The sequence below is a fragment of the Muntiacus reevesi genome, chromosome X (genome assembly GCF_963930625.1).
Source record: "Muntiacus reevesi chromosome X, mMunRee1.1, whole genome shotgun sequence".
NCBI lineage: Eukaryota > Metazoa > Chordata > Mammalia > Artiodactyla > Cervidae > Muntiacus > Muntiacus reevesi.
The window spans coordinates 146,945,345-146,969,447 of NC_089271.1; the positions used below are offsets into that span (position 1 = coordinate 146,945,345).

Here is a 24,103-nt window from a genome sequence, read left to right on the forward strand (position 1 = left end):
AACTTGAATTGTCTCTAGTTTTTTTCCCAAACTGTGCGTTGACCACTTTCCATCCCTACCTGCTGGATTTTGGTACCAGAGGAGTGTCCGAGCCCCATCCATGTCAGTGGGGCAATAGCCTCACTGGTCCTCTCTGGCACCGAGGTTGTGCCAAGCCCTGGCCACCCCACTTGGCCCTCTGGGCCTTTGTCCTGGTTGGCACTGAGGACTGATGCTGCCTGCCTGCCCCTGGCTACACCACCATCTTAGCCCTGGCACCGCAACCCAACAGTGGGACTATTTGGGGACCCTGACCCATGTGCACAAAGAGCAAGGCCAGGAGTTACTCCAGCAGTGCCCTCTGACCACAGGGGCGTCCCTCCGGTGATGCTGGTCTGTCCTAGGGGCTGTGAGCTCTTGGTCCAAGGAGGGTGGTGGTTGCCCCCTGTCCTATGGTGAGGGAGAAGAGGGAGGTAACATGGCCTCCACACAGGGAGGCAGCAGCAACTTTGGCCCCTTTAGCCCCTTTGGCCTGTGCCCTGCATTCCGGCTGCCATTGTGGGATCTTCTGGGGGAAACCAGGTCCCAGATCAGCTCGCTGCCAAGGCCACAGCTCGCAGCACCTTTGGGCTGTGGGAGGTGATAGGGAAGCAGAATTCTGGGAGCAAAAAACTCCTGGACAGAGGGTGATTTGTGAGCCCCACAGGGCCCAGCTTCCCACCTCCAGCCTCCTCCTGTGGGAGTCCCGGATACAGCAACACAGCAGGTCGTTATTTCAAAAAAAGTCTTTTAATTGTTCAAAATAGCACAAAACGACATCGCACTATGGTAATATTGAGTCACAAGGGTTACTCTACAATAATGAATGGGCGTACTGTTTCCAGAAACAGAGAGATCAGAGGGCGCTCAGGAATTGGGCTGGGGGGAAGACAATGGGATCAGGCGGTGGGCTCCAAGGTGACTAAACGTGACGTTTTCCACAGCGAAATATACTATAATACAACAGAGACCCCAGAGGGTGGGGGCTGGGGGCAGGGGTCTGCAGAGGCTGGGGTCTTCCCAGCCCCAGCTGCATCTCCAGGGCAGAGGAAGGGGCTTTGAAGACATCGGTTGTTCGGTTCAAATCCTTCAGTGCGACTTGCTTCCAAGTCTCACTCCTTGCAAAAAACCTTGGACATGGGGCAAAGCTGACACTGGACTAGCCGCTCCCAGCAGAACCCAGAGCCCAACTTTGTAGCATTGATGGTACTGCACGACTTGTCATCCCAGGCAGCTTCAGAGGCCGGGTTCCTGTCCATTGCATGCCAGCCCTGCCCAGAGAGGGTGGCCACGGAAAGCGGCAGCTGTGGGTGTTGGATGCTCTAAGCGCTCATGCCAGGGAGGGAGCCTGGGAGTTGTGGAGAGGGCCACAGACCCAGGACTGGGTATCGGGTCATGCCCACGCCTTTGCACCATCATCCTCAGGAAGTCTGACTCTGGGCTCTAGCAGACTCTAAAGCTCAAGCCTCTAGATGTTGGAGCCACAACCCATGAGGGGGGCAAGATTTGACCACTCACCCTCCGTCATCCCAGAGGCCTGGGGACAGGCAGAGGGGCACAGGGCAGGGGCCAGAAAGAAGAAAATCACACTGGGCAGCAGACACCAGACCGACAGGGAAAATGCCATACTCCTCCTGCCCTGGCCACCCCTCACTTTTTCGTCCAGAAAGATCCCTGCCAAGGCTTCGCCAAGGAGAAAAGGTAAAAAAAAAAAAAAAAAAAAAGACAACAGAAAAAGATACACATTCTGTACACAACTAACAACAACAAAAAATGGACAAAACCCCACACACTAAGACTAAAATTACAATAAAACTGTTAACTTCACCCATTTCAACTTAAAAAAAAAAATACAACAAATGCAGCAGTTGGTGATGTGGCCCCCAACCCCGACCCCAGAGAGGCCGTAGCCAGGCTCAGTGGGAGGGCTCCTCGAGGCCCCAGGTGGGCATCAGGAGGTTTTCACAGAACACTGCTCAGGCCACCCCGGGGCTCCTTCTCCACCCCTTGCTTTTTCGTTTGCTTTTTCTTCTCTGAACGGGTAAGAGGAGGGGAGGGAGGACGGGATGGGAGGACGAAGGCCTCTGAGAAAATGGATCAGCTTCCCATGGGACTGCCAGGCAGGGCAGGGTTGGTTAAGCCAAAAGGACAGGCAGGTGTCACGTGGCAAGAAATGCTAAGGTCACAAAAGAAAATAAAACCAGACAGATACCCAGTTTGGGGGGGATGCCCCCCAAGCCTCTGAGACTAGAGGCAGGGAAGAGGGCCAGGGGTGCTTCTACAAGCCCCCCCAAACTCCTCGGGCCTTAGCTGATCCCTGGAGCCAAGGGCAACAGCGAGGGGTGTGTAGACTTTGGAGGCAGGCTTTCCGTCTGCTCCAGTGTGTTTCAGTCTTTCCCTCGAGGGCTCCCTGGAGGAAGGGGGGGGCACCCACTCCCTCACTTGCTCTTTAGCATCTGCCTTCTGCTCCCCCCGGCCCTGCAGCCATGGTAAAATGTGCTTTCTCAAGATTCTTGTAAAAACAGAGAGAGGAGGGGGAGAGGAGGGCAGCCGCTGGCTCGTGAGGGCGGAGTGCGCGCCGGGCAGTTGGGGCGGGCGGCGGTCCTGAAGCAGAGGGGAGGCTGGAGAAGAAGCCAGGCGCCGGGCAGCTGCCTCTCACTAACCGTCTGCCTTCGATTTCTTTGGCGCGGATTTCCTTGAAAGATGAGAGGCAAAGGTAAAAAAAGACAGGGTCAGCGTGGATCTGCGTGGTGAAGCGAGCAGGACTTGGCCAGAGCTCCAGCTGCCCCCCAGGCTGGGCGGCCCCCCGCGTTTCAGGAGAAGCAGGGCCCAGCTGTCCCCACTGCTCCTTGCTCTCGGGGTCTGCCTACTCCCGGCCCCAGAAGGCTCTTGGAAAAGCACCCCCTGCTTACATTTCCGGAGACGACATGGGCCGCTTGCTGGCCGGCTTGGCGCCAGAGCTGTCTTTACTGGTTTCTGAAAGCAGAAGGGGGGGAGTGGGCGGGCAGCCCTGACGCCACCCAGCACAGCGCGGCCGGGCACCGAGTGTGCCGGCCCCTCCTGTGGGCATGTGCCCCAGGGTCCTGGCCACCCGCATGCCACCCCCCAGGGCCATTCTGGACACAGCTTAGAGGCCTCTGCTGTTGCCCCCCCCTCAAGTGACAGAGCAACCCTAAGCCTGGGCGCCCACCCCCCACCTCTGGCTGCAGGTCTTATAGGCCCTCCCCATGCCCACCCCCCTCTAACAGCCCCCCAAGGAGCTTTCTCCAGCAGGCGAGGTGAGGGATCCACCCACCCCAGAGGGTCAAGCTCACCAGGCCAGCGGCTGGCAAGAGTTCTCCCTCCCCAGAGTGAGCCCCCCACACACCCACCTTGCAGCCACCTGACTTGGGTGGCTGGGCCATAGCCCTTCTCATTGCGGGCGGCAATGCGGAAGATGATGGCGGGCTTGGTGGTGTAGTCGATGTGGGCGTTGGAGAGGCTGGAGGACTGCACGAGGCAGGATGGGCTGGGCCCGCAGTACACCCGCATGAAGGCCAGCTGTGCCGGGGTCGAGCTCTTGGTCTCGCCGCCAGCCTGCGCGCTCTGGATGGCCAGGTACACTGAGTACTCGATGATCTTGCCGGAGGTCACAGAGGGCGGCTCCCAAGTGAGGTGAGCACCGTCTGGACTCTAAAACAGAGGAAGCAGAGGTCAAGGGGGCCGTCTTCAGCCTCTGTGACTTATTCCTCCCCTGCCTGTCGGAGAACAGAGAACCTAGACTGAGTCGAAGCTTCCAGAACTGACAGCTCCTTCTTCACCCCGCTCCTGACACAACAAACCTATTTCACAGCAGAGCTCAAGGAGCTCTAAAGAGATGGCTTCGTCTGCCCCCACCTAGAAGGCAGCGTGACACAATGGCAAAATGAACCGGGACTCCAAACACTTTCCTAGACCTGTTCTGTCACCTATCAAATGGCTTGTCATTTAGCCTCTTGGTGCCTCAGTCTCCCCATCAGAAAAATGGAGTCACAGGCCCAGACCTCATCAAGGAGTTTAGGCATTAGAGGATTAGGTGAATGAGCACGTCAGTCACAGCTCATGCTGTGTCAGAGAGGGAGAGGCCAAGAAGCTTCAGCCCAGACCCACCAGACTCTGCCTATATCTCAGGGGCCCCTCCCAAGTCACCCCCACCCAGACCAGCAAAGAAGAAAGCCCCATGAGCACGGACTTAGCTGAGGACAGAGGCTGATCTCACAAGACTCACTTTGCTGATTTTAATGGCACATGGGGCCCCCGGGAAGCCAGGCAGACACGTTTTAAAGGCTGAGATCTCACTGAAGGGCCCCCGACCGCAGGCATTGATCCCGGCGACGCGGAACTTATATGCGGTGCCTGGCTGCAGCTCCTGCTTCTTTAGCTGGTTGTAGTCGGGCACAGTGCCCGAGTCATCCTACAGGGAGAGATCAGGCGAACAGGAGAGATGAGAGTGACGTGAAGCCCACCACTGAGAGGGCTGCAGGAATCAGTGGAGCACTATTCCACCATGGGGACGGTGGGGTGGGCAAAGGGCAGCCATGGCAGCCCCGTCATGACCAGGGGGGACAGGGCGAGGGGGGCCAGGGATGAGCTTTGCCACTGCTTCAAAGGCTGCAAAGGGGATAGGGTGAGGAGGGGTCAGCCCTGAGACGGAGAGAGCATCCCTTGGGAGATTCACAAGTCCCTGCCCACCTGAGGATGTTGGCTCCCAGGGATACGTACATCAGTCGGGACAGCATCTTCGGGTGGCAGGAAATAGTGTGTCACCATCACATTGGTACCCTTAATGACCCCCACGTCAAACCACTGGTTCTCCTTCTTTACAGGGGCTTTGCTAGGTGGCGGTGGCAGGTCTGGCTTCTGGAAGGCAGAGAGGGAGAAGTGATCAGGACACCCTCTGAGTCCGGATTCATTAGCCCGCTCCCAACACCCTGTCACTCCAGACTCACCACGCCCAGGGATTCAATGCCATTGGCCACTTCCGTCAGGGTGGCCGCGGCCTGCAGCTTCGCGGGGCTGGCCACGACGACCGGCTGGGGGGCCACGAATGTGTTGGACGGGGCCAGGCCTGAGAAGGACAAAAAGGCATCAGCAGGAAAGGCCCCGGAGATTGGGCCTTCTGCACAGGAGCCCCTCCCTCGGGCTACACGACAGGGCCCTCTACCCCAAGGAACCTGGGACCCCACTCACAAGACTTTCTTCCCCAGTCAACTGAATTCCCTAGGGGAGCGAGGCTGCAGGCCAACCCGCCCGTGGCCAGGCAGGGTCCCACATACTCTCGGTGGCCGTGGGGGGCAGCAGGCCCACGGTGCTGGGCACAGCTCCGGCCAGCTCATTGAGGCAGTTGCTCTCGATGGTTGGGTCATTGAGGCTGTCGGCAGGGGCCAGCGCTTCTGTGGGCAGGTGGTGCTGCTGCTGCTGGGCCTGCGCCTCCTGGAGCTGTTGCTGCTGCACCAGGGCGGCCAGCTCCTGTTGTGTCAGCACGATGGGGATGGTGGTTGCCTGGCCTTCCTGGCCCTCGGCTGACAGGTGGCTCAGTTCTGCCTGCGTCACTGCCGCGGCCGCCTCTGAAGTATCCATCGGCTCCCCAGTGCCTGCTCCAGGGGCAGAAGACGACAACTTAGGAGGGACGCCAGCCCCGGCTTCCCACCACCACTGCCCTCTCAGAGCAACGGGCAGGATCCTTGGACACCAACCCTCAGAGCCTGTCCCCCAGACCTCTCCCCTGCCTTCCCCCTGGTGAGACCCGCCTCCTGTCTGCGCACCAAAGTCAGCTTCAGTTCCAGTTAGGTCATACTGTGCCATCCTGGTGGCAAACAAGCTCCCTTTGCTCAGGTCACCTGGAGGGAGGTGCCTGAAGCGTGGTTCGTTACCCCTGAGCAGCCTGTCCCTCCCTCAGGGCTACCCCCTGGCCTCAAGCAAGGATAGCCTGCTGAGCCAGCTGGCCTACGTGCAGCACTTACCCATGACAGCCTGCTGTGCGGCCTGGAGCACGGCCTGGATGGCCAGGGCCTGGGCCTCCTCTGTGGCTGCGGCCTGTGCGGCCGCTTCAGCAGCAGCAGTCACTGCCAGCTCCTCTGGGGTGAGCCCTGTCACCATGAGGGTAGTGGTGCCCGCCTGGGCCTCAGCCATCAGCTCTTGGGGGAGGGACAACTGGTCTACTTCAGACTGGGTGGGTGGCGGTGGCTGGACCACCACAGTGGCCACCACAGCCGAGCTGGCAGGCTCCTGGCCTGAAGACGGGTCCCCTGTACTGCTCAGATCCACGGCGGCCTGGAGCTCAGGGCTCTGGGAGGCTGACAGGACCTCGGCGGAGTCCCCCACCAGGGGCGCGGAGGCAGGCTGCAGGAGCTGCCGTGGCGGAAGCTGCTGACGCGGCCCTGGCGAGGCCTGGAGCTCCTCTGGGGGCTGCAGGATGTCAACAGCAGAGAAGGGCATGTCAGAAGTTTCTGTGTTGGCTATGGTCACTGTAATCGTGGCCGGGATGGGGACTTCGGTGGTCAGAGCCCCTGGGGCAGTCTCAGTCACAGATGAGATCTTCTAGAAAGGGAGAGAAGCCCTGTCAGAGTGGAGGAGAGGAAGATAGAAACCAGGCAGACCTTCATCTTTCCCTGTGGGTCGGGATCTGCATTCTCAATGGATTGCCACAACCCTGCCTGACAGACAAGGACAGTACATCACTGAGCAGCAGGAGGCATGGCAAGAGAAAGCGAGACTTCTGACCCACTGGCCCATTTTAACCCAACCCGAGAGAGACCCCTTGGTCTCACGAAAGGGGCCCACCAACTTCTCCTGTGCCACTCCATAGCCAAGTGATGAGCCACAGGAACCAGCTACAGCAATAAAATCACCCACAGGACACCCACCAAGGACTGGGGCCTCCTGTGCCCTGCCCTGTTAGGCGAGAAACTGCCCTTTTATGGTCTGGAAACGGGGCCAGGAGCGGCGCGTGCCTGGAGCAACAGCGCCACCTGGTGTCCAGTTCAGGAACAACATGGGCCCAGGCGCTCCAGGTCGCAGGGACCCTTCTGGGCTCTTACCGGCACTGAAGGGCCTGGGACTGGCGTGGACTGTGTCACGGTGGTCACAGCCCGCGTCAGCGTGGAGGACACTGTTGTCGTGATGGGACTGGAACTGGCGATATTCACACTGTCGCCCTGGGTACTCTCCACCTCTCCCTGGTCGCCGGCAGGCGGTGGGGGGTCTGATGGGGCAAGCAGAGAACGGGGTGACAGGCCCTCCTCCAGCAGGGCTACCACCCAGCTCTGCCACCAGAAAACATGGCTGCCTGGAAGACCTGCCCGTACCGTACAACCAGGCTGCACAGAACTGAACTGCAGGCTTCTTGGTGAGCCCTGGGCCTGGGAACCTGCGGGGACCTGGCTGGTTGTGTCCACCTACCTTGATTGGAACTCATGTTGGAGGTGACAGTGGTGGCCGTGTGTGTGGTGCCTGTCTCATGCGTCTCACAGGGCGGGTTGGAGCACACCCTTTGCGTCGGGAAAGGAGTGAGCAATGAAGCGCCGGGCTGGGGGGTGACTGTGGGCGGCACTGCCACCTCCAGGCTGGACTCCAGGGTCCTGTGGGAGGGGGTGGCATCTGGGAGCAGGGCGCCCAAGCTGACGGACATGGTTGTGCCAGTGGAAGCGGTCTGGTGCGTCTCACAGGGCCGGCTGGTGGGAGGCTGCTGCCCACCCTCTGGCTGGCCTGCAACCCCTCCGGACGTGGCCGTGGTGGGCGTGTGAGTGGTACCCGTCTCGTGGGTCTCACACGGGGGGTTGGAGCAGACCTGGGTCACAGTGGCTGAGGGGCACAGCAGTGCCTCCAGAGCCGCGGCAGTCACAGAGGCGCTGGCTGAGCTTTCATACACGAGTGTGGGGGCCCCCAGCAGCTCGTGGGGCTCCCCGGCACCCATGGCAGAGCAGGCCACAGTGGCCGTATTGGTCGTGTGCGTGTGATGCACCTCCAGCTGGCGCCCCACGGACACCAGTGGGCCCAAGCTAGCGAGGGACCCTTCCTCGCCACTGGGCCTGACCTGGGCACTCAGGGGCCCCAGCTGTAAGAGAGTGGCACCGCAGCCAGCGGCCTCGAGGGCCACGCTTGGTCTGAGGAGCGGGCCGGCTGAGCACGGGGCCCCGGTGGCCATCACAGTCATGGTGGTGCTGGTTGCGCTTGTCTGACGGGTTTGGCACGCGGGCTTGATGGAAACCTGGGCTCCCTCTGACATCCCAGCAGCCACGCTGACCCGGACTACAGTGGGAATGGTGGTGGCTGCGCAGGCGAGCCGAATGTCTCGCCGTGGCCCGCCTCCAATGCCGGACATGGCAGTGGTGGCTGTGCTGGTGGTGCCGGTCTCGTGGGTCTCGCATGGCGGGTTGGAGCAAACACGAACGATGCTGCCATTCGGCTGGCCCACTGTGGAGGTCACAAGAGCAGCAGTGGCCTCCTGTCTGTCACAGACGAACTGCACTTGGGTGGGCTGGGGGTGCCCCCCCAGATTAGCGACGACGGTGGTGGTGGCTGTGTTGGTGGTGCCCGTCTCGTGGGTCTCACACGGCGGGTTGGAGCACACCAGGGTCACAGTGCCGGGCTGCACATCACCCTGGCCCGAATCAGCGATGGTGACCGTGGCCGTGGGCTGTTCTGTAGTAGGGGAGGCCAGAATGGACACTGGGAGGTCGTGCACAGGCTGGGCCTCCACCCCACTTGGGGCCGTGATCAGAGTCACCTGTGTAGGCTGGGAGACAGGCTGGAGAGAGGGTACACAGGGAGTTAGTGCTGCTGCCCATCCTCCCGCGTCTGCCCTGTCACCAACCTGCAGTACCCGCCGTGACCAGTGGCTTGGCACCTAAAGCAAAAGCCCTGCCAAGTCTAGGACCTGCTCACCCTCACTCCAAGACACTGACTGGCTCAGGGACCAGGGAAAAGGAACCAGGAATGGGTGGAGGAGCAGGGCCTAGGCTGGGGCAAGTCCTTGGTCGGGCAGGGGTGGGGGAAAAACCTGGCTGACCCTGTGCTGTGCCAAGGCCAGCTTCACCACTTCACCAGGAATTCAGCTCAAGATGCACAAAGAACCTAGTGCTCAAACGCTAAACATGGCTGAGATATATCATCTCAACTTGACAGACTAGCAGGCAGTGACTAAGAATCGCGATTATGTACCTCCAGAGTAACCCTCCTAACGGGTGCCACATGTGGGAGGGGAACCAAGGGTCCGCCAGCACACTGCAGCTCCGACTGCCCTACCTGCATGGTGATGGTGGGCGTGGTGAGCCCAGCGGCCGCTGTCAGCGTTGTCTGTGCTGCTGACACGGTGATGGCAGTGGGGTTGATCACCTGGCTTGAGAGGGTGGCGATGGTGCCCAACGTGGTGATGGGCGTGGCCAGCGAGGCACTGGTGCTATGACCCCCAGCTCCGGCCAGGCTGGTAGAGACGGTGCCTGTCACTGTGCCCAGGGTCGTGACGCCTGGAGGCGAGGAAGGAGGCGGGTGTGGGAGGAGGTCAACAGCTGGTGTGGCTGTTCTCCCCAGGTGAGTGGGGCTGGGGCACACCCTGACCCTGCCCTCACGGCCCTGCACCTTGAGGCCTCCATACCTGTGGTGCCCTTGACGACCAGTGTGGTGACAGCCGGCTTGACAGCAGAGACAGTAACGGGAGTGACCAGGCGGACGCCCCCCATAGGCACGGTGCGGAGGATGGTGCCTGGTTGGCCAGGTGCGCCCTTCAGCACCACCTGGAAAACCAGAGAAAAGGGCCCCCGTGTCACTTGGGGGCTGGCCCGAGCAGATCCTCTGCTGCCCCTCCCAGGCCCCTCGTGGTCTGCTGCGGTCCCGGGCTGGACCCTCGGGGAGGACAGGGCCAGGCACACCTCACCTGGGTCACTCCTTGCTGCCCGTGGCCCGTAGCGATTTTGGGAACGGCTGTGATGATTTTGGCGGGGGCTCCAGTTCCAGAAGTCATCACCTTGGTGGTGATAATGGTGATGGGCGACTTGATGCCAGCACTGCTAGTCACGCCTAGAGGAGAGGGGGGCAGCCTGGCTTTAGGAAGGGCCGGGCGACAGTGCCAGCCTCCCACCCAGGCCCGCTTCTCTCGGGCCCTCTTTTCAAACAGTTACGCCTGTTGCCCCTCAATTAAAACAAAGTAGTACGAACTACAGCCGTACCCTTGCTACCTCCTGACAAATCGTAAACAAGAGGCAAGGAGAGGGCAGAGCAGACGGGAAAATCTTACACAAGAGGCAAAGAGAAGGTGGAGCAGAGAAGAAAACCTCAACGGAAAGACGATGCAGACTGGCTACTCCCTCACCTGCTTTCTCCCCAGCACACCGGGGAAGGCCCCTACCCGTGGCGCCCGCCTGTGTGATGATAGCCGACATGGGGATGGTCTTAATGATAGTCGTGGTGCCGGGTTTGGTGGTGCTGGGGGACACACTGCTGATGCCCAGGATGGTAGGCTTAGTCCCTGCCCCGCTGGCCTGCGTGGTTGTGATGATGGTAGTGGGCTTGCCATCTGCAGATGTCACCAGCTTCAGGATGGTCCCGGCTGGCAGGGGTCCTTTAGTCTGTAAGGGGAAAACGCATGGGGGGAGGAAGGCTGAGATGAATGGGCATCACTGCTGGGATGCAAAGTGTGGCTTTGTTGTCATTGTTGAATTTTAATTGAAGTCTGGTTGCTCTACGATGCTATGCTAGCTTCAGGTGTCTAACAGAGTCGGTCGGTGATACACATATGCATCTGTCATTTTTTAGAAGAACTGCAAGTTTAATGGTGAGTCTGGTCTGGCCAGGATTCACTGCCAGCCCAAGCAGCTTGGACTATTCTGAAGACTGCAAGTGACAGAACCAAGCAACAGGACCTTCTGAGCCACTCAAGCTCATCTAGGCAGGGTCCCGGTCTAGGGTCCACAAGCTCACCTGGATGATCTGAGTCACTGGGCCTGTAGACGCCTGGCCTGTGACTGCCGAAGTCTGAACCGGTTTGGTCTGGACCACTGACATCACTTTGCCCAGATTGGAAATCTAAAAACGAAACGACAGAGCACCAAAAATAGTGATCCAGAGACCGGTCAAGGGCACGGCCTCGGCTGGGCACTCCTGGTGGTGGTCACTCACCAGAGCACTGCCTCCTGGGACCGAAATGGGGCTCTTCACCAGGGTGATGGTCTTGGTGACCCCACCCACCACTGTGGTCACCACCTGGGCTTGCTGGGCCACTGTCACAGTCCCAGACTTGTGTACGGTGATGATGGGACGAGTAGACGTGTTGGCGGCAGAAGAGACAGAGGTCCCCACCTGGGCAGCTGCAGTCTTCAGCATGCGAGTAGCTGGGTTGCTCACCTGGAGATCACAGAGAAGAGTGGTGGGTAGGTCAGAAAGCACCCCAGACTCAACCTAGAACTGGCGGGAGGAAGAGCTGGCCCCTGCGCATTTGTGTATGTCCATCAAGCTCATTTTCGTTTACCTTTCCTTTAGTGCAACAAGGGAGGTCACTGGGCCACAGGTCTGGTCACAAGGCAGCCACACCCCCATGGCTGCCAGCTTATTCCCCAGCCCCCACCAAGCACCAACCATGGGCCGCCATCCTCTATGGTTGGTCCAAAAGCCAGAAGTAGTGACCCCTGTCTAACGACGATATCCAGAAACCCCCGGCCCCAAGGCTGTGAGCTCAGAACCAGCTCCAAGGGACACTCACCATGACTGGTGAGGAGGCCACCTTCACAGTGGCTGGGAGTGTGGTGGTGCCCGGCGTTACGGCCACGGTTTTGACGATGGTGGTGCCAGCCGGGACACTCAGGACCGTGGGTGCCGAGGAAGGAGGGATTTTTTGAGTGGCAGCAGCCGCGGCTGCCAACGCAGCCATGCCACTCATCTGTGGGCTGCTGCCAATGACCTGCAAGGGACACAAGGAGTGTGAGCCCACAGGGAACACCAGACCCGAGGCGGTTCCAATCCCTACTTCCTGGAGCAGCACCTCTCGGCTTTGAGGACAGCCAGGCGCTGCTCTACTGACCCCAGACCTGAACTCCTACCACTGACCAGGCCTGTGTCAAACCCCAGCTGGTTAGCTTCTCCCCTCAGAAAATACACATTTAACATGCCCTTGAGATCAGATAGCGAGATCATTCTGAGGTGTTAGCTTACTAATCCTGAAGTTAGTGCTGAGGTCGCCTCATCAGCACTTTCCAGGCCCTGGATGAAAGGTGCTAGCACAGGGTGGGAGTCAAACCCTGCCAGTGCGCCACTACCAAGAATGTCCCACCACGCCCTGCCCTGGCTCCTTACCGTCCCCTGGGCGCTCTGTGTAGGCACAACCATCCGCACGCCTGCGGGAAGGGAGGTCACGGTCACGGGGGCTTTCCCAGCCTGGCTGGCAGGTCGCATGGTGACTAACGGGGTTCCCGTGGTAGCCTGAGGACCAGTCACTTTCAGCACAGCCGGGACACCTGCTCAGAGAAGGGGCCGAAGTGAGCAACTTCCGGGATCTGCTTGGGCTTCAGCTCCTGCCCTTCCAGCACCACTCGGGGACAGTCTCTGCGGGTCAGGACCAGGCCTCCGCAACAGCACTCAGCCTCCGGTCTGCACTAACGGCTTCCAGGCATGCGGTCTAGCAGCCCCCGCTCAGGCATGCCACCTCCGGGTGAGCCAGTTCCTGCCCTCGAGCGCCCGGCTCACCTTGAGTCCTGGCTGCAGCGGGCACGGAGATTGAACTGCCAGGCACCGTCGGCAAGACCTGGATGGTGGTGGTGGTCGGGGGCGCGGCAGCAGCCTGGGGCAGGAGCGTGATGCCTACTTGGGTCAGCGGCTGCACGGCAGGTGCGGCTGCTGCTGGGGCAGGGCTCTTGGGAGGGTTGGCAGGCACAGACGGGACTGGATTGGGTGTGGGGGAGGTGGCAGTGGCAGCCGTGGCAGGAATGTCATATTTCTGGAGCTGCAGAAGGTAACTGTCGGCTGTCGCCACGGCCCCCCAGCTCACCTCCAGGGAGTTAGTGTTGGCACGCACCAGCTGTACCCGGGCTGGAGGTGGTGGCTTTTCTATAAGAGAGCATCATTGGTGAGGAGGAAGAGGCAGACACTTTGGGGACGGGTGTGGAAGCTCTCCTCTAGTTAGCCTTACCTGTTTCCAGGTACCAGAGGTCCTTGCAGCAGACCTGGTTGTTCCAGGCCTTTCGGTAGCCGTCACGCCCACTCCAAATGTAAAGGCGGGTATTGATGGCTACTGCGCAGTGGCCAGCACGGGCCCGGGGAATATTGTCTTCCAGCGTATCCATCAGGATGGTCTCCCAAGCCATGGTATCTGGGGAGGACAGGATGAGAAAGTCAGTAGGGCACAGAGGAACCAACAACCCTCAGGGGCTCTTTGGCCTTTTGCTGTCAGGGATGGGGAATTAAAACCAGGAAGTCATCCAAGATTACTAACGTAAGACGAAGACAAAAACAAAAAAAAATACAATTCTGTATGGCAAAAAGATCGTACAAAATTAGAAACCACAAACTATAAACTGGGAAAACTACATGAGAGACACAGTCAAAGGTTCCCCTTCTTGCACATGGAGCAACACAAAAGCCTCTAGAAAGAGATGGGCAAAGAGGAACGCAAGTTACGGAAAAAGTGACAGATCTCAGAAAAGAAAAATACATACCCTCACTCAAGATAAGAGAAAGGCAAACTTAACCCAGAAGGTGCCTGGCAGCTTGATGTTCCTTTTGCTGCAGCCAGGGTTGAGGGTGAGCCAGGGGAGGGGACCGGGAGCTGGCCCGTGGGAAGTCAAGCACCTACTGGGCTTGGTGAAGAGCGTGGGCTTTGCCGGCCTGGTGAGCACCGCTAGGGACATCTGCATGTCCAGTAACATCCCCCTGCCAGCAAGGCTACCTCTAGGTTGTCCCTCTTCGGATACACCTGAACGTGGTGAGAACGGTGCAAGGATACTCACGGAGCAGCGTCGGTGCAAGTTTTGACACCACGAGCGCAATTCAAAAGAATGAGCCACTTGCCCTGCGAGGATGGGATGGTCTCTGGGACAGAGAAAACACAAGGGCCAGGCACTGCGCTGCGTAGAGCAGGCCGCCGTCCTGTGTGCTCCGTTTTTAAGGAACCTATAAGCAATGCTCACATCTATAGCGTGGTCCCTGCAGGGTGGGTGAGAAACCACCAACAGGAAGTGAGAGAGAGGCACTACGTGGTTATGCCGGTGAGGAAGAGCCTATTCAAAACACGCCAAGGAGTGTCCCTCAGGGCGCTTAGACCACTGGCTACGCCTCGCGGAGTTCGAGGCACAGCCTAGAAGCAGCTTGGCCCCCTGCGCCCCCAACACAGCCGCAGGCCGGTGGGCCAGCCTCCCGCAGCCCTCTGCAGGCCTCGCTGAGCCCGAGGAGGCCATACCCAGGTTGAGACAAGCCAGGGTGTTGGTACACTTCCACTCCTTCTCGTGTGTGGCCACTTTGACGTCATCCATGACGAGGGGCACCCAGCCACCAAACACGTACATTCTGGGACGAGGGAGGGAAGAGTAGGAGACGGTTGTGGACGAGGTGCCAAGCTCAAGGCCACCACTTCCATCCAGAATGTCCTGAACACCCTGGGTCCTCTAGTTCTCCCCGGGATGCACAAAGCTCTGAACGTGGCCCTCTCTGCCTTGGTGGCTCAGCCCTCACAAGAACTGTGTCACCTCCAGCTCACAGAGCTTCGGTGTAGCTCACCCAAAGCTCCACTCTGTCCCCATCATCCTTACGTTCACTCTGGGACCTTGGCATTGACAAAGACACTCAGCTGCTGCTGCAGAGGATCTAGAACAATCTGTGTCCCTCTACCCCCTTTTTTTTGGGGGGGGTCCCCCAGGGTCATAAGGGGAAGACGGCTGCTAAATGCCAGCCCAACCAAAGAAAGGTCTCCTCAGGCCTCAGGGATTGCTAGAACGAAACTGTGAGCCCATGGGGGTGGGAGGTGCGGGCTACAAAGAGAAAAAAGCCACGGCTGGCTACTCACTTGTTTCCTATGGTCGTGGCTGAGTGGAGACTTCGAGGAAGAGGTGCCACCCCGCTGAGGCTGGGCTTATTCCACGTCAAAGTCTCTGTGCGGAGCAGTGGGAAGAGAAGGTTACTCACAGCGGGTTGGACATGTGCCCTTTGGCCCACAGGCTGGGTCCCAGACATGGGGAAGGCTCTGGAAAGCAGGTATTAACACAGCACAAGAACTGCACACCTGTCCTCCCAACAGGCCTTGAGAACCCCCCTGATCACCAAGCTCTGGCACTTCCCAAGCAGTCTTTCCCGAGCACCTGTTATGAACCAGGGCTGGGGCTGGGGGTAGGAGCCATCGCCATACCCTCCAGACGAACCATAACACCTCCCACTACTCAAGAGGCACTCACCCACCATCAGCTCCACCCTCTACAGACCCAGGGCTGCTAGGAACTCTGTGCCCAAAATGATCTCTTTAGAATGCCGATGCAATGCTACAGGATCACCTAACCCTCTATAGTTGTGCAGTCGGTCACCTTCTCCCCTACACCTTCTTCAGGTCAAAAGCCTGAACTCCTTTCAGCCTGAACTCCTGATTCCTTGCCTGTCGATCTGCCCAAATAGCTCCTAGGGGTCTCACCGTGTCTGGGCAGCCCCTCTGACTGGGATAGACCAGGGGGCCCTGCTCCTGAAACACCGTGACCACTGACGAGTTGATAAGGACTCATGCTACCTCACCCACACAACGTCATTCTAGGCCGTTTCCTCTCCCCTCACTCTACTGCAAGCTAGCAGATCGGCTCGGTCAACAGAGCCTTGCGCTTTCTTAAACACTGTAAGCTCAGGGCAAAGAGGACAGCCCCAGATAGGTCCTATCCTGACCCAGTCACAAGTGGGGTGCTAGGCAGGACACTCCCCCTCTGTGACAGCCCCACCACCACACCCCACGCCAGCTGCCCAGCTGCACTCCTAGACCACAGGAGCAGCTACATCCACGTCGTACCGATATCCAGGGTCCAGAGGTCCCCCAGCCTGCAGCCACTCATCCCTCCATAGATCACCAGCTTGGACTTCTTGTTGTCTTTCTCAGTGTAAACCACTGCAGTGTGAGACTCTCGGGGTGGGGGCAGGACACCATAAGTGATGGGAATGTCCCAGGCTACCACTCCAGAGCCCGGTCGCAGTTCCAGGATGTATAAGTCATTCAGGTACCTGGAAAAGAAAGGTCAGGTTAGGGCAGGCCACCCGCTTTGACAAGGGAATGGCAGACTCCTGAGGAGACAAAGCAGGGCTAATGCTACACGAACTCCAAATCCTTCTACCTCTGTCCTCACCCCTAAGGAGGGGTGCGAGGGGAAAGGGAGCAGCAGGATGGGGTGTGCTCAGCTGCCCTGCACGAAGCTGGACATGACATGAGAACCTCCAAGGTGAAAAGGGAGCACCAGTTCAGGACTACCTACAGACTTTAGAAAGGCCCTTGGAAAATACCCATCACGAAGCCTGCGGGCATCGAGAAGGACCTGCTCTAAACTGGGTCTGAGGAGCAGGAACCAGCCCAAGGCAAGGTTGGGGGAACCAACCCTCCTGTTTCACAAATGAAAGGGACCTGGTTCAGCAAAATTGACTGCTGTGTGGGCAAGCATCCCAGCCTTCATGGGATTCCACACGAACAGGACAAAGCCTCACCTCGGAATGTTGTTCTTGGGGTCCTCACTATCATTGGCCAGACCCCCAAACAGGTAACATTTGTTGCCCACAAGGGAGAAACTGTGCCCGAGCCGAGGACACGGAGGAGGCCCATTTTTGGGCGTCTTTGCTTTCAGTCTCTTCCATTCCCACCGGCTTGCCTGCAAAATCAAGGTTCAGTGATTAACTCAAGGGTGAGCTGGGTTGTTTGTCACATAAGGAGGGGCTGCTGGGGGTGGGAGAGTGCACCTAACTAGGGTAAGAAGGTCTGGGTGGCACAGGGCCTGACCCCGCTCTGACAAGCAGGACACTACCTGGAGCTCGTAGAGGTCGTTGCTGTACTTCCCATATTCCACCATCCCTCCGAACACAAGCAGGCGTGTCCCATCGCACACGAAGCCATAGGCTGCACATCCAGGAGGGATGTCCCCTCTCACAGCCGGGATGAACCACTGGTTGGTCGCTGGGGGACAAAAATTAGCAGAAGTCAGAACACCCTGGGAGCCACCAGAACCAAAACCACCACCCCTCTGCCTCCCTAAACTCACCAGCCTTCAAAATACAGTCCAAGAAAGGACAGGCTAAGACAGCGACTCTTTTCCCAAGGATGTGGGACTTCTTCCTTTGAGCATCTAACTGCTGACCCTCTAAGCCATCTTCCAAACCCTTTGGTCTCAGAGACCACCCCAAAGTCACCCTGCTTCTCATCATAGTCATCTTAATAAGCAGAAAGTCACTGACAAGAGAATCTGTCAGCTTCTGGGGATGGGGCCACCTCCTGCCACGCTATGGGGACTTGGAAAGAAAGAAACATCTAATACCCAAGCTACCCTTCTGGAGGCCCACGGCAGGCTGCATGTCTCAGTGGCTGAAAGAGCGAATGCTGCAGGCCAGGGGCAGCAACCCGAGTACAGGCCCAGGAGAGCCATGGGGGCATGCTCGAGCTCTGCTGCGGTTTCCCCGGCGACGGTCCACAGCTCCCTCCTCCAGAACACGGGCAGAGGCGGTGGTGGGCAGCCTCCCAGCCCTGGAAGCTGCCTCAAGTCCGCCGCCTCGAGCCAGGGTGGAGCTCCCCAACTGCCCCTGTTCCGCCTGGCACCCCCGTACCTCCCAGGCAACCAATCCCTTGCCTGCCATGCCAGGGCTTCCTGGCAAAGTCACAGGGAAAACACTGCCCTCTTTGGAGGGATTCCTCCTGTCCTGTATTATTTGAAGGGCCATCCCCTGAAACACACACTGCACTCTCACCAGACACCTCAAACCAGCAGCCAGCTGCAAATCTGACTCCACGCCCCTCCATCAGTTTTGGTCAAACACGGGCAAGCAAATCGGGACTGAGGAAACGGTGGGCAGGGAAGGGACCTGAGCGCCAATGGAGCCCCTCCCAGGGCATGACAGGGGCCAGTCCCTACCACCCTCTCCACGCTGGGTAACCGGACTCCCACAGCTTCACCCTCAAGGGGGAAGAGGCCTGCCCCCTCATCCCAAAGCACATTGCACCTCCCGGCATAAAGGCACCCTGGCTGGCCACTTCCCAGGTGGACATAGCTGTTTGGAACGGGCTGCGGGTCCCACCCTCAGTTCAGGCGAGTCACTGGGCCTTGGGGACGCCCAGTACTCCCCTCCGTCTCCCCTGCCTGCTCCGTGCACCCTGGCCCCAGAGTCCGGAGATCCGCCTTATCCTTCCTCAAGGCACAAAAACAAACCGAGAAGAGCAGCAGCTTTCCAGGCTTGAGCCCTCAGCCCTACACAAACTGGGGGGAGATGGCTCACACAGCGTCCAAAGGAGTTACATTCAAGTTCCCATGATAAATGCCGACACAGACCTCTGAACCTCCCTCCGTGGACACAGGAAAGAAAATAAAGTCACTCAGTCACACCCAACTCTTGGCAACCCCATGGACTGTAGCCTACCAGGCTCCTCTGTCCGTGGATTTTCCAGGCAAGGGTACTGGAGTAGGTCGCCATTTCCTTCTCCAGGGGAATCTTCCCAACCCAGGGATTGAACCCGGGTCTCCCACATGGCAGGTAGATAGATGCTTGACCATCTGAGCCACCAAACTTTTTAAAACTGGACACAGGAACAGAGGCCGAAAGGGGAAGTAACTGACCAGAGCTCACAGGGTCAGACACACGAGACAAGAATCCTGTCCCCGAGTAAAAGGGACCACCACGTGCCTCCCTGAGGGCCGGGGGGAGGCTACACGGGAAAGGGATGGGCCCACAGGTGTCGGGTCACCTGCCACCCAATTCAGGGGCTGGGTGAAAGGGACCGGTGACGTCCCAAGAGCTCATTCTGCAGCACCCAGGAGGGGCTAACCTCGTTCTAGAACACTCCAGACAGGAGCAGGCTGTCAGGCAGCGCGGGTTCCAGGCTGAAGCCTGGTTCTGCCCTGAGATGGCAGCTGTCCCCTAATCCTATCACCCCTCACTCATCTGGGGGTGGTGGTGGTGCACGACCCCTGCAGGTCCCTCTGCCCCCCTCAGTTCTGGCTTGCTGCCACTCTCGGCTGGGAGGGAGGCTAGGAAGAGACGCCTGTACCCCGGAGGAAGTGGCCCAGCACCCCCCCCCACCCTGCTTCCTGCATGGTGCAGGCGGTGGCAGGTGCTAGGAGGCACGGAGTGGGGGAGATGATTCTCAGAAGAGGTGACACAGGAGCCAGGGCCTTGAAGGCTGAACAGGACTTCCCAACAAGTGAAACCGGCGGGGCCAGGCAGGAAGTGCCTGTGAGAATGCGAAAGGCCAGGAACAGAGGGTGAACAGGTTGGAGATAAGCTCAACTTAGTAACCACATAGCCCCAAGGAGAACACGCCCGGGAGGTATCCCCAAAGCGGGGGCCTGCACTTAATAACCGAACTGAAGGCCGAGACAGCCAACAGGGTGACCCTGGACCCAGCACGTCCCGCCTGAGACCTCAGGGTTCACGTGTGCGAAAACGAGGAAGTTTCACTAGTTGCTTTCCAAAGCTCCTTCTGGCGTCATCAGCTGGGGACGCTGGAGAACCACTGAGGCAGACCCGCCTCAACTGCTGCTTCGCCCAGCAGCCACAGCCTCCCCACACCAGGGCTCACCCCACCGTGTCAGGGCCAGGGCCCCTGGGTGATCCACTTTGGTGTTGCCAGAAACTTCCCTGAGGTCGAGGATGGGTCTCCCAAAGGCCGGGGAAGTGTTCCATGGCCACCGAGGCGGAAAGACACACACTTCCTCATGCACCACCTTCCAGTTCAGTGCACACCTGCCACCCCCAGTCCCATCACCCCCGATCTCTGAGCTGCCCAAGATGGCAATGCAGGCACATGCCCCCCTAGGGTCTTTTGTCTTAGCAACTGGGAACTCTCTCTGAATGATGAGTCTCTCTGTGCATTCCTCTTACAGAAGGAGAAGCTAGAGAATATGCTATGACCTCATTTAAGACACAAGACACAAGGTAAGCAGGAAGCTGGCTGTCAAGGCAGCACTGAAGATGCCCTAAGAAGGATGCTGGGCACCTGTGCCCCGGCTGGTGGGATAGAGGCCACACCAAGCCTGGCTCTCTAAGAACAGCAGAAGCTCGAGGCTCCGTCAAACAGGAAACACTAACATGCGGTGAGGACCGGAGAGCCGCATTCACTAGCAGCGAGAAGTCGCCAAGGGAGTTCTCAGGGCACTTTCTGAACTGGTACCCTGGAGGAATCCAGAGCTGCGGCCCTTTGGAAGGCTGGCTCCCACTACCACTACCACTACCACCCTTCCAGAGGGGGAACGAGTGAATGCCGAAATGGTCAACTCAGTTTAATACACGCGTGTCAACACAGAGGCCCCAAGAAGCAGTGGCCTTTGGAGCTGATGGTAATTAGGCCCCTGGCCTACTTTCTAAAATTGGCGTTCCGTGCCAAGGAACCTGCTCCAGGCCTTACAAGAAGGAAGGTGGTCCAAGGGGTTGAGGAGGTTCTGCTGAGCACACCGACCTCTCTAAAAACAGCCCTGCCCCTCGGCCTTCCCTTACTGGGCTAATTGCTGCCACCGCAGCTGTCCAAGCTGGCACCAAGCTCCAGCAGCCAGCCCAGCCTCCCTGGAGGCAACAGGTGCTCCGACCCAGAATGTGAAGAGCCACCAGCAACCCACCAGCCTCGGAAAGTCAACTTTGTAGGGTCAACCACTTACAAGACACAATCACACTGAACTCTGTGCCTCAGGGGAGGCGCAGGCGGGGAGCACTCAACAGAGAGAAAGCTTGGATCCAACCCTCATTGCACTGACCAACAGCCTAGCTCAGAGCAACCTCGGAGCTGGGGACGGCGGCAGCGGGGGTGGTGGGAAGAACACGGGGTGCCCAGACCCGAGGACCCCGGCCCACCAGAACCCTGGGACTGGACGGCTAGGTGCCCAAAGTAGTTTGACAGATGAGCTGGCGCGGGGTAAATGGGTTAGAAGCCAGACTCTGGTCGCGGCTGACCCCAAAGCAACCTGGAGCTGTGGAGGAGAGCTTGCTAAAAGCACACTATGAGCCGGGAGGGGGTTTGCAGCAGCCCCGCCTCCGCCTCTCAGGCTCTGGAACGGAACGCAACGCGCCCAGGCCCACTGCCCCCAGTGAGAACGCTCAGTCCCTCTCCCCGGACCAGCCTCCATTCAACAGGCAACTGGGGCCCACCAAGGCACCAGGTGTACCAACTGGTCACCATGGGGGAGGGGTTGCACGAGAATGCGGCGAAGCTCTAGAGACCAAGCAGGGGCACCAGACAACAGAACCACGGCAAGTCAGCCTCCGGGTGGCAACACCCGGAGGCAGGGACACACCGCGGTCTTCGACTCTGACTGCACCTGACTCCTCCCAATGAACCCAGCCTCAGGTTTAGGGGCGGCCTGGGAATGGGCAGGGTAACCTCCTCGGTCCACTGCACGATGACCGCAACTAATCCCTCTCTTCCAGCCAAAGGCCCCAGATCCAGACCACAGGCCATGGGAAAGGAAACACTGCAGGAGTCGACACTGCAAGTGGGGAACAGCAGCGTCGTCGGATTTGTGGGGCCCCAGGACGACAGTTCCCCAGCGTGGCACACCGCCTGCCCACCCCACCCCCGGGTCAGGATTGAGGCCGCTCAACTCTGCCCCTTTTCTCGAGACGGCGACCTCATCTGTCATCGAAAAGTTGTCACTGCTCCCCAAACCGCACCAGAGATGAGGAAGAGCCTAGCAGGCGTTGGGGGGGGGGGGGGGAAGGGGGTGGGACTCTGCGCCAAAGGGACGCATCCGCCCGCCTAGTTGGCGGGGGTAACGGTGTCTTGTCTGAAGTCACCACCACGGGCGCCGCCCCCGCTCCCTCACCAGCTGGCCTAGAGGGTTCCTCTCCAATACTGAAAGACACCCCCTTCGAAGGCAGGAGAAGCAGGGGTGTCAGGATAGGGACAAGAGCAGGGCAGAACAGACAAGCCGTGCAGAGCAAAGGGTCTCGGAGGGGAGTCCCGTGCGGCTGGAGAAGGGAATGGGAGGAGGGGAAAGAGGGCAGCCAGGGAAGGGAGGAGAGGAAGGAAAGAGAGAAAGGGAGGAGGGAAGGAGGAGGGAGAAGAGGAAAGGAGGGAGAGGGAGGAGATGGAGGGAGGGAAAGATTCGAGGACCCAGCGGGCTTTGCACTCACCCGTGTTGTACACGTGCAGCTCGTCCACTATCCCCTCGTTGCCGCCGCCAAACACCACGATGAGCTCCTTGATGGCCACGGCGCGGTGGCCGTGGCGGGGCCGGGGCACTGGACCCGACCAGCCCACCACTCGCTTCCAGCGGGGCTGCAAGAGCACCGCTGGCGAGTTGGCGGCTGACACGGCTGAAGCCATAGTTCCGGGAAAGGGCGCGGTGGAGAAAAGTCGCCAAGTGGGAAGGGAGCCCCCCAATTCCACTCACACACACCCCTTTTCGTCTAAGGTGGCTCTCACTGAGAAACTGCTCCTCACACAGCGGTGGACGGCTCCATGGAGGCCGCCATCTTAACTATTTTCTCCTTCCCTTCTCCTCTTCCCCTTCTTCTCGCTTACCGCGTCTCGTCAAGAGCCTCTTGAAACTGTCAAGCGACTGGACCCGAGAAGCTGGAGGCCGTCGAGTCCCGCCGCCCTGACTACTTGCCTGGGAGCTCCCACTTACAGGCTCGAGCGGGAGGCCCTGGGAGCCGCCATCTTGAGCCGCCTCTCTCTCCTCCCTTCCTCAGTCGTAGCCCTCCCCTGCCGGAAATGGCGGAGCCCCGGCCCGGTTCCCACACCCCCCCGAGTCCCCTGCACTGGCCGGCTTCCGGGGCGGGTGGAAAGGAGCCACAAGCGCAGCGGTTGTCTCAGCCCCGCCGGCGCTCACACCACAATTGTGGGAGCCGCCATCTTGAGACCGTCCCGCTTCCCCGCCCAGCGCTTAGTGTAGAGGCCGCTCCCTTCACAGCCTCGACACTCGTAAGGAATAGAGGCGCGCCAGAGGCCAGTGAAACGAGCTTGAGTTCTTGAGGGCTGCTCAGATACTAGCCCCGTATGGCTCGTGAGGTCTCGAGCGTCTACCCTTAGTCCGCCTCTGCTGCTCAGGCTGCGCCTGCCGCCCTGGGAGCCGCCATCTTGAAACTAGCTCCCCCTTCCCCCCTATTCTCTTCCTCCCGGGTCAGTTCTTCCACTGCAAACCAAACGCAAGGCAGCGTCCAATCCTCGCTTTCCTCTTTATGACTCCTTTCCACAGGAGCCGCTTCAAAAAGGCAGAGTTAGGCCCCGAAGTGGCAACTGTACGGCAGGAGGAGCGGTAACGGCAGGGCGCTCATGCCTCCTCCCTGGGAGCCGCCATCTTGTGCGAAGAAGTAACAACTAAACATGGCGGCAGCGGTGGTCGGGCGAGGGGGCGGAGTCGGACGACGTCACTGTTTTTCACCCACCCCACCCTGCCCTCGCAGGCTTCTCCTCCCGGCTAAGGCCCGTTAAAAGAACTCCGCGCTGTTTCGCGGCAAGGGACCGGGACCGCTGCACGCTAGGCTTGAGGTCAGGCTGCGCTCGGGTCAGGCACAGGCGTGCCCAGCTCTGTTGCTGCCGAAGCGCGCCTCCACGCCTCCGTTCTGGGAGCCGCCATCTTGCCACTTCCTTCGCCCGGCCGTCCGCGGGCGTCAATAGCGACTTTCAGCACAAAACAAAGATGGCGGCTGCGGCATCTGGGGAATGCCCGGATGAGAATGCCTCAGACGCGGTTGGCCCCGCCCCCTTGGGAACTGCCCCCCGGGTCGCTGAAGGGACACTCGCCAGAGGAATTGTTTTAACTGGCAGTGGGGACAGGACACAGGTTGCAGAGAGTGCCTGACGGGAGACACTAAAATCAGGCTTCGGATCAGGGAGCGGACATTTTCCCTCCTCACACCCAGCTGGCTCCAGGGAAGCAGCCCGAAGCCCGCCACGGGGGGAGCCGGGGGCGGGGCGAGTGTGGGCGATAAC

General features: G+C 59.4%; 1 protein-coding gene across 7 annotated transcripts; it reads right to left on the reverse strand.

The window, feature by feature from the left end:
- Positions 1-749: 749 nt before the first annotated feature.
- Positions 750-23,781, reverse strand: HCFC1 (host cell factor C1). 7 transcript variants are annotated; one of them, XM_065914866.1, is made up of 26 exons: positions 22,300-23,781; positions 16,998-17,146; positions 16,684-16,844; positions 16,001-16,209; positions 15,023-15,107; positions 14,420-14,526; positions 13,154-13,333; positions 12,712-13,071; positions 12,322-12,482; positions 11,732-11,929; positions 11,152-11,376; positions 10,954-11,058; positions 10,346-10,601; positions 9,911-10,053; positions 9,632-9,770; positions 9,283-9,503; positions 7,438-8,785; positions 7,077-7,240; positions 6,000-6,573; positions 5,313-5,633; positions 4,986-5,104; positions 4,759-4,896; positions 4,265-4,450; positions 3,390-3,690; positions 2,931-2,994; positions 750-2,713 (listed from the first exon to the last, which is right to left on the reverse strand). In XM_065914866.1, exons 1-26 carry the CDS (start codon positions 22,490-22,492, stop codon positions 2,677-2,679), a joined length of 6,144 nt encoding a protein of 2,047 aa, XP_065770938.1. In that variant the 5' UTR covers positions 22,493-23,781; the 3' UTR covers positions 750-2,676. The 7 variants fall into 7 exon arrangements, with proteins under 7 accessions (XP_065770938.1, XP_065770935.1, XP_065770942.1 ...); XM_065914863.1 differs by having other exon boundaries at positions 6,000-6,576; XM_065914870.1 differs by having other exon boundaries at positions 5,313-5,630; positions 6,000-6,444; positions 10,382-10,601; positions 22,300-23,780.
- Between the last annotated feature and the right edge of the window lie 322 nt (positions 23,782-24,103).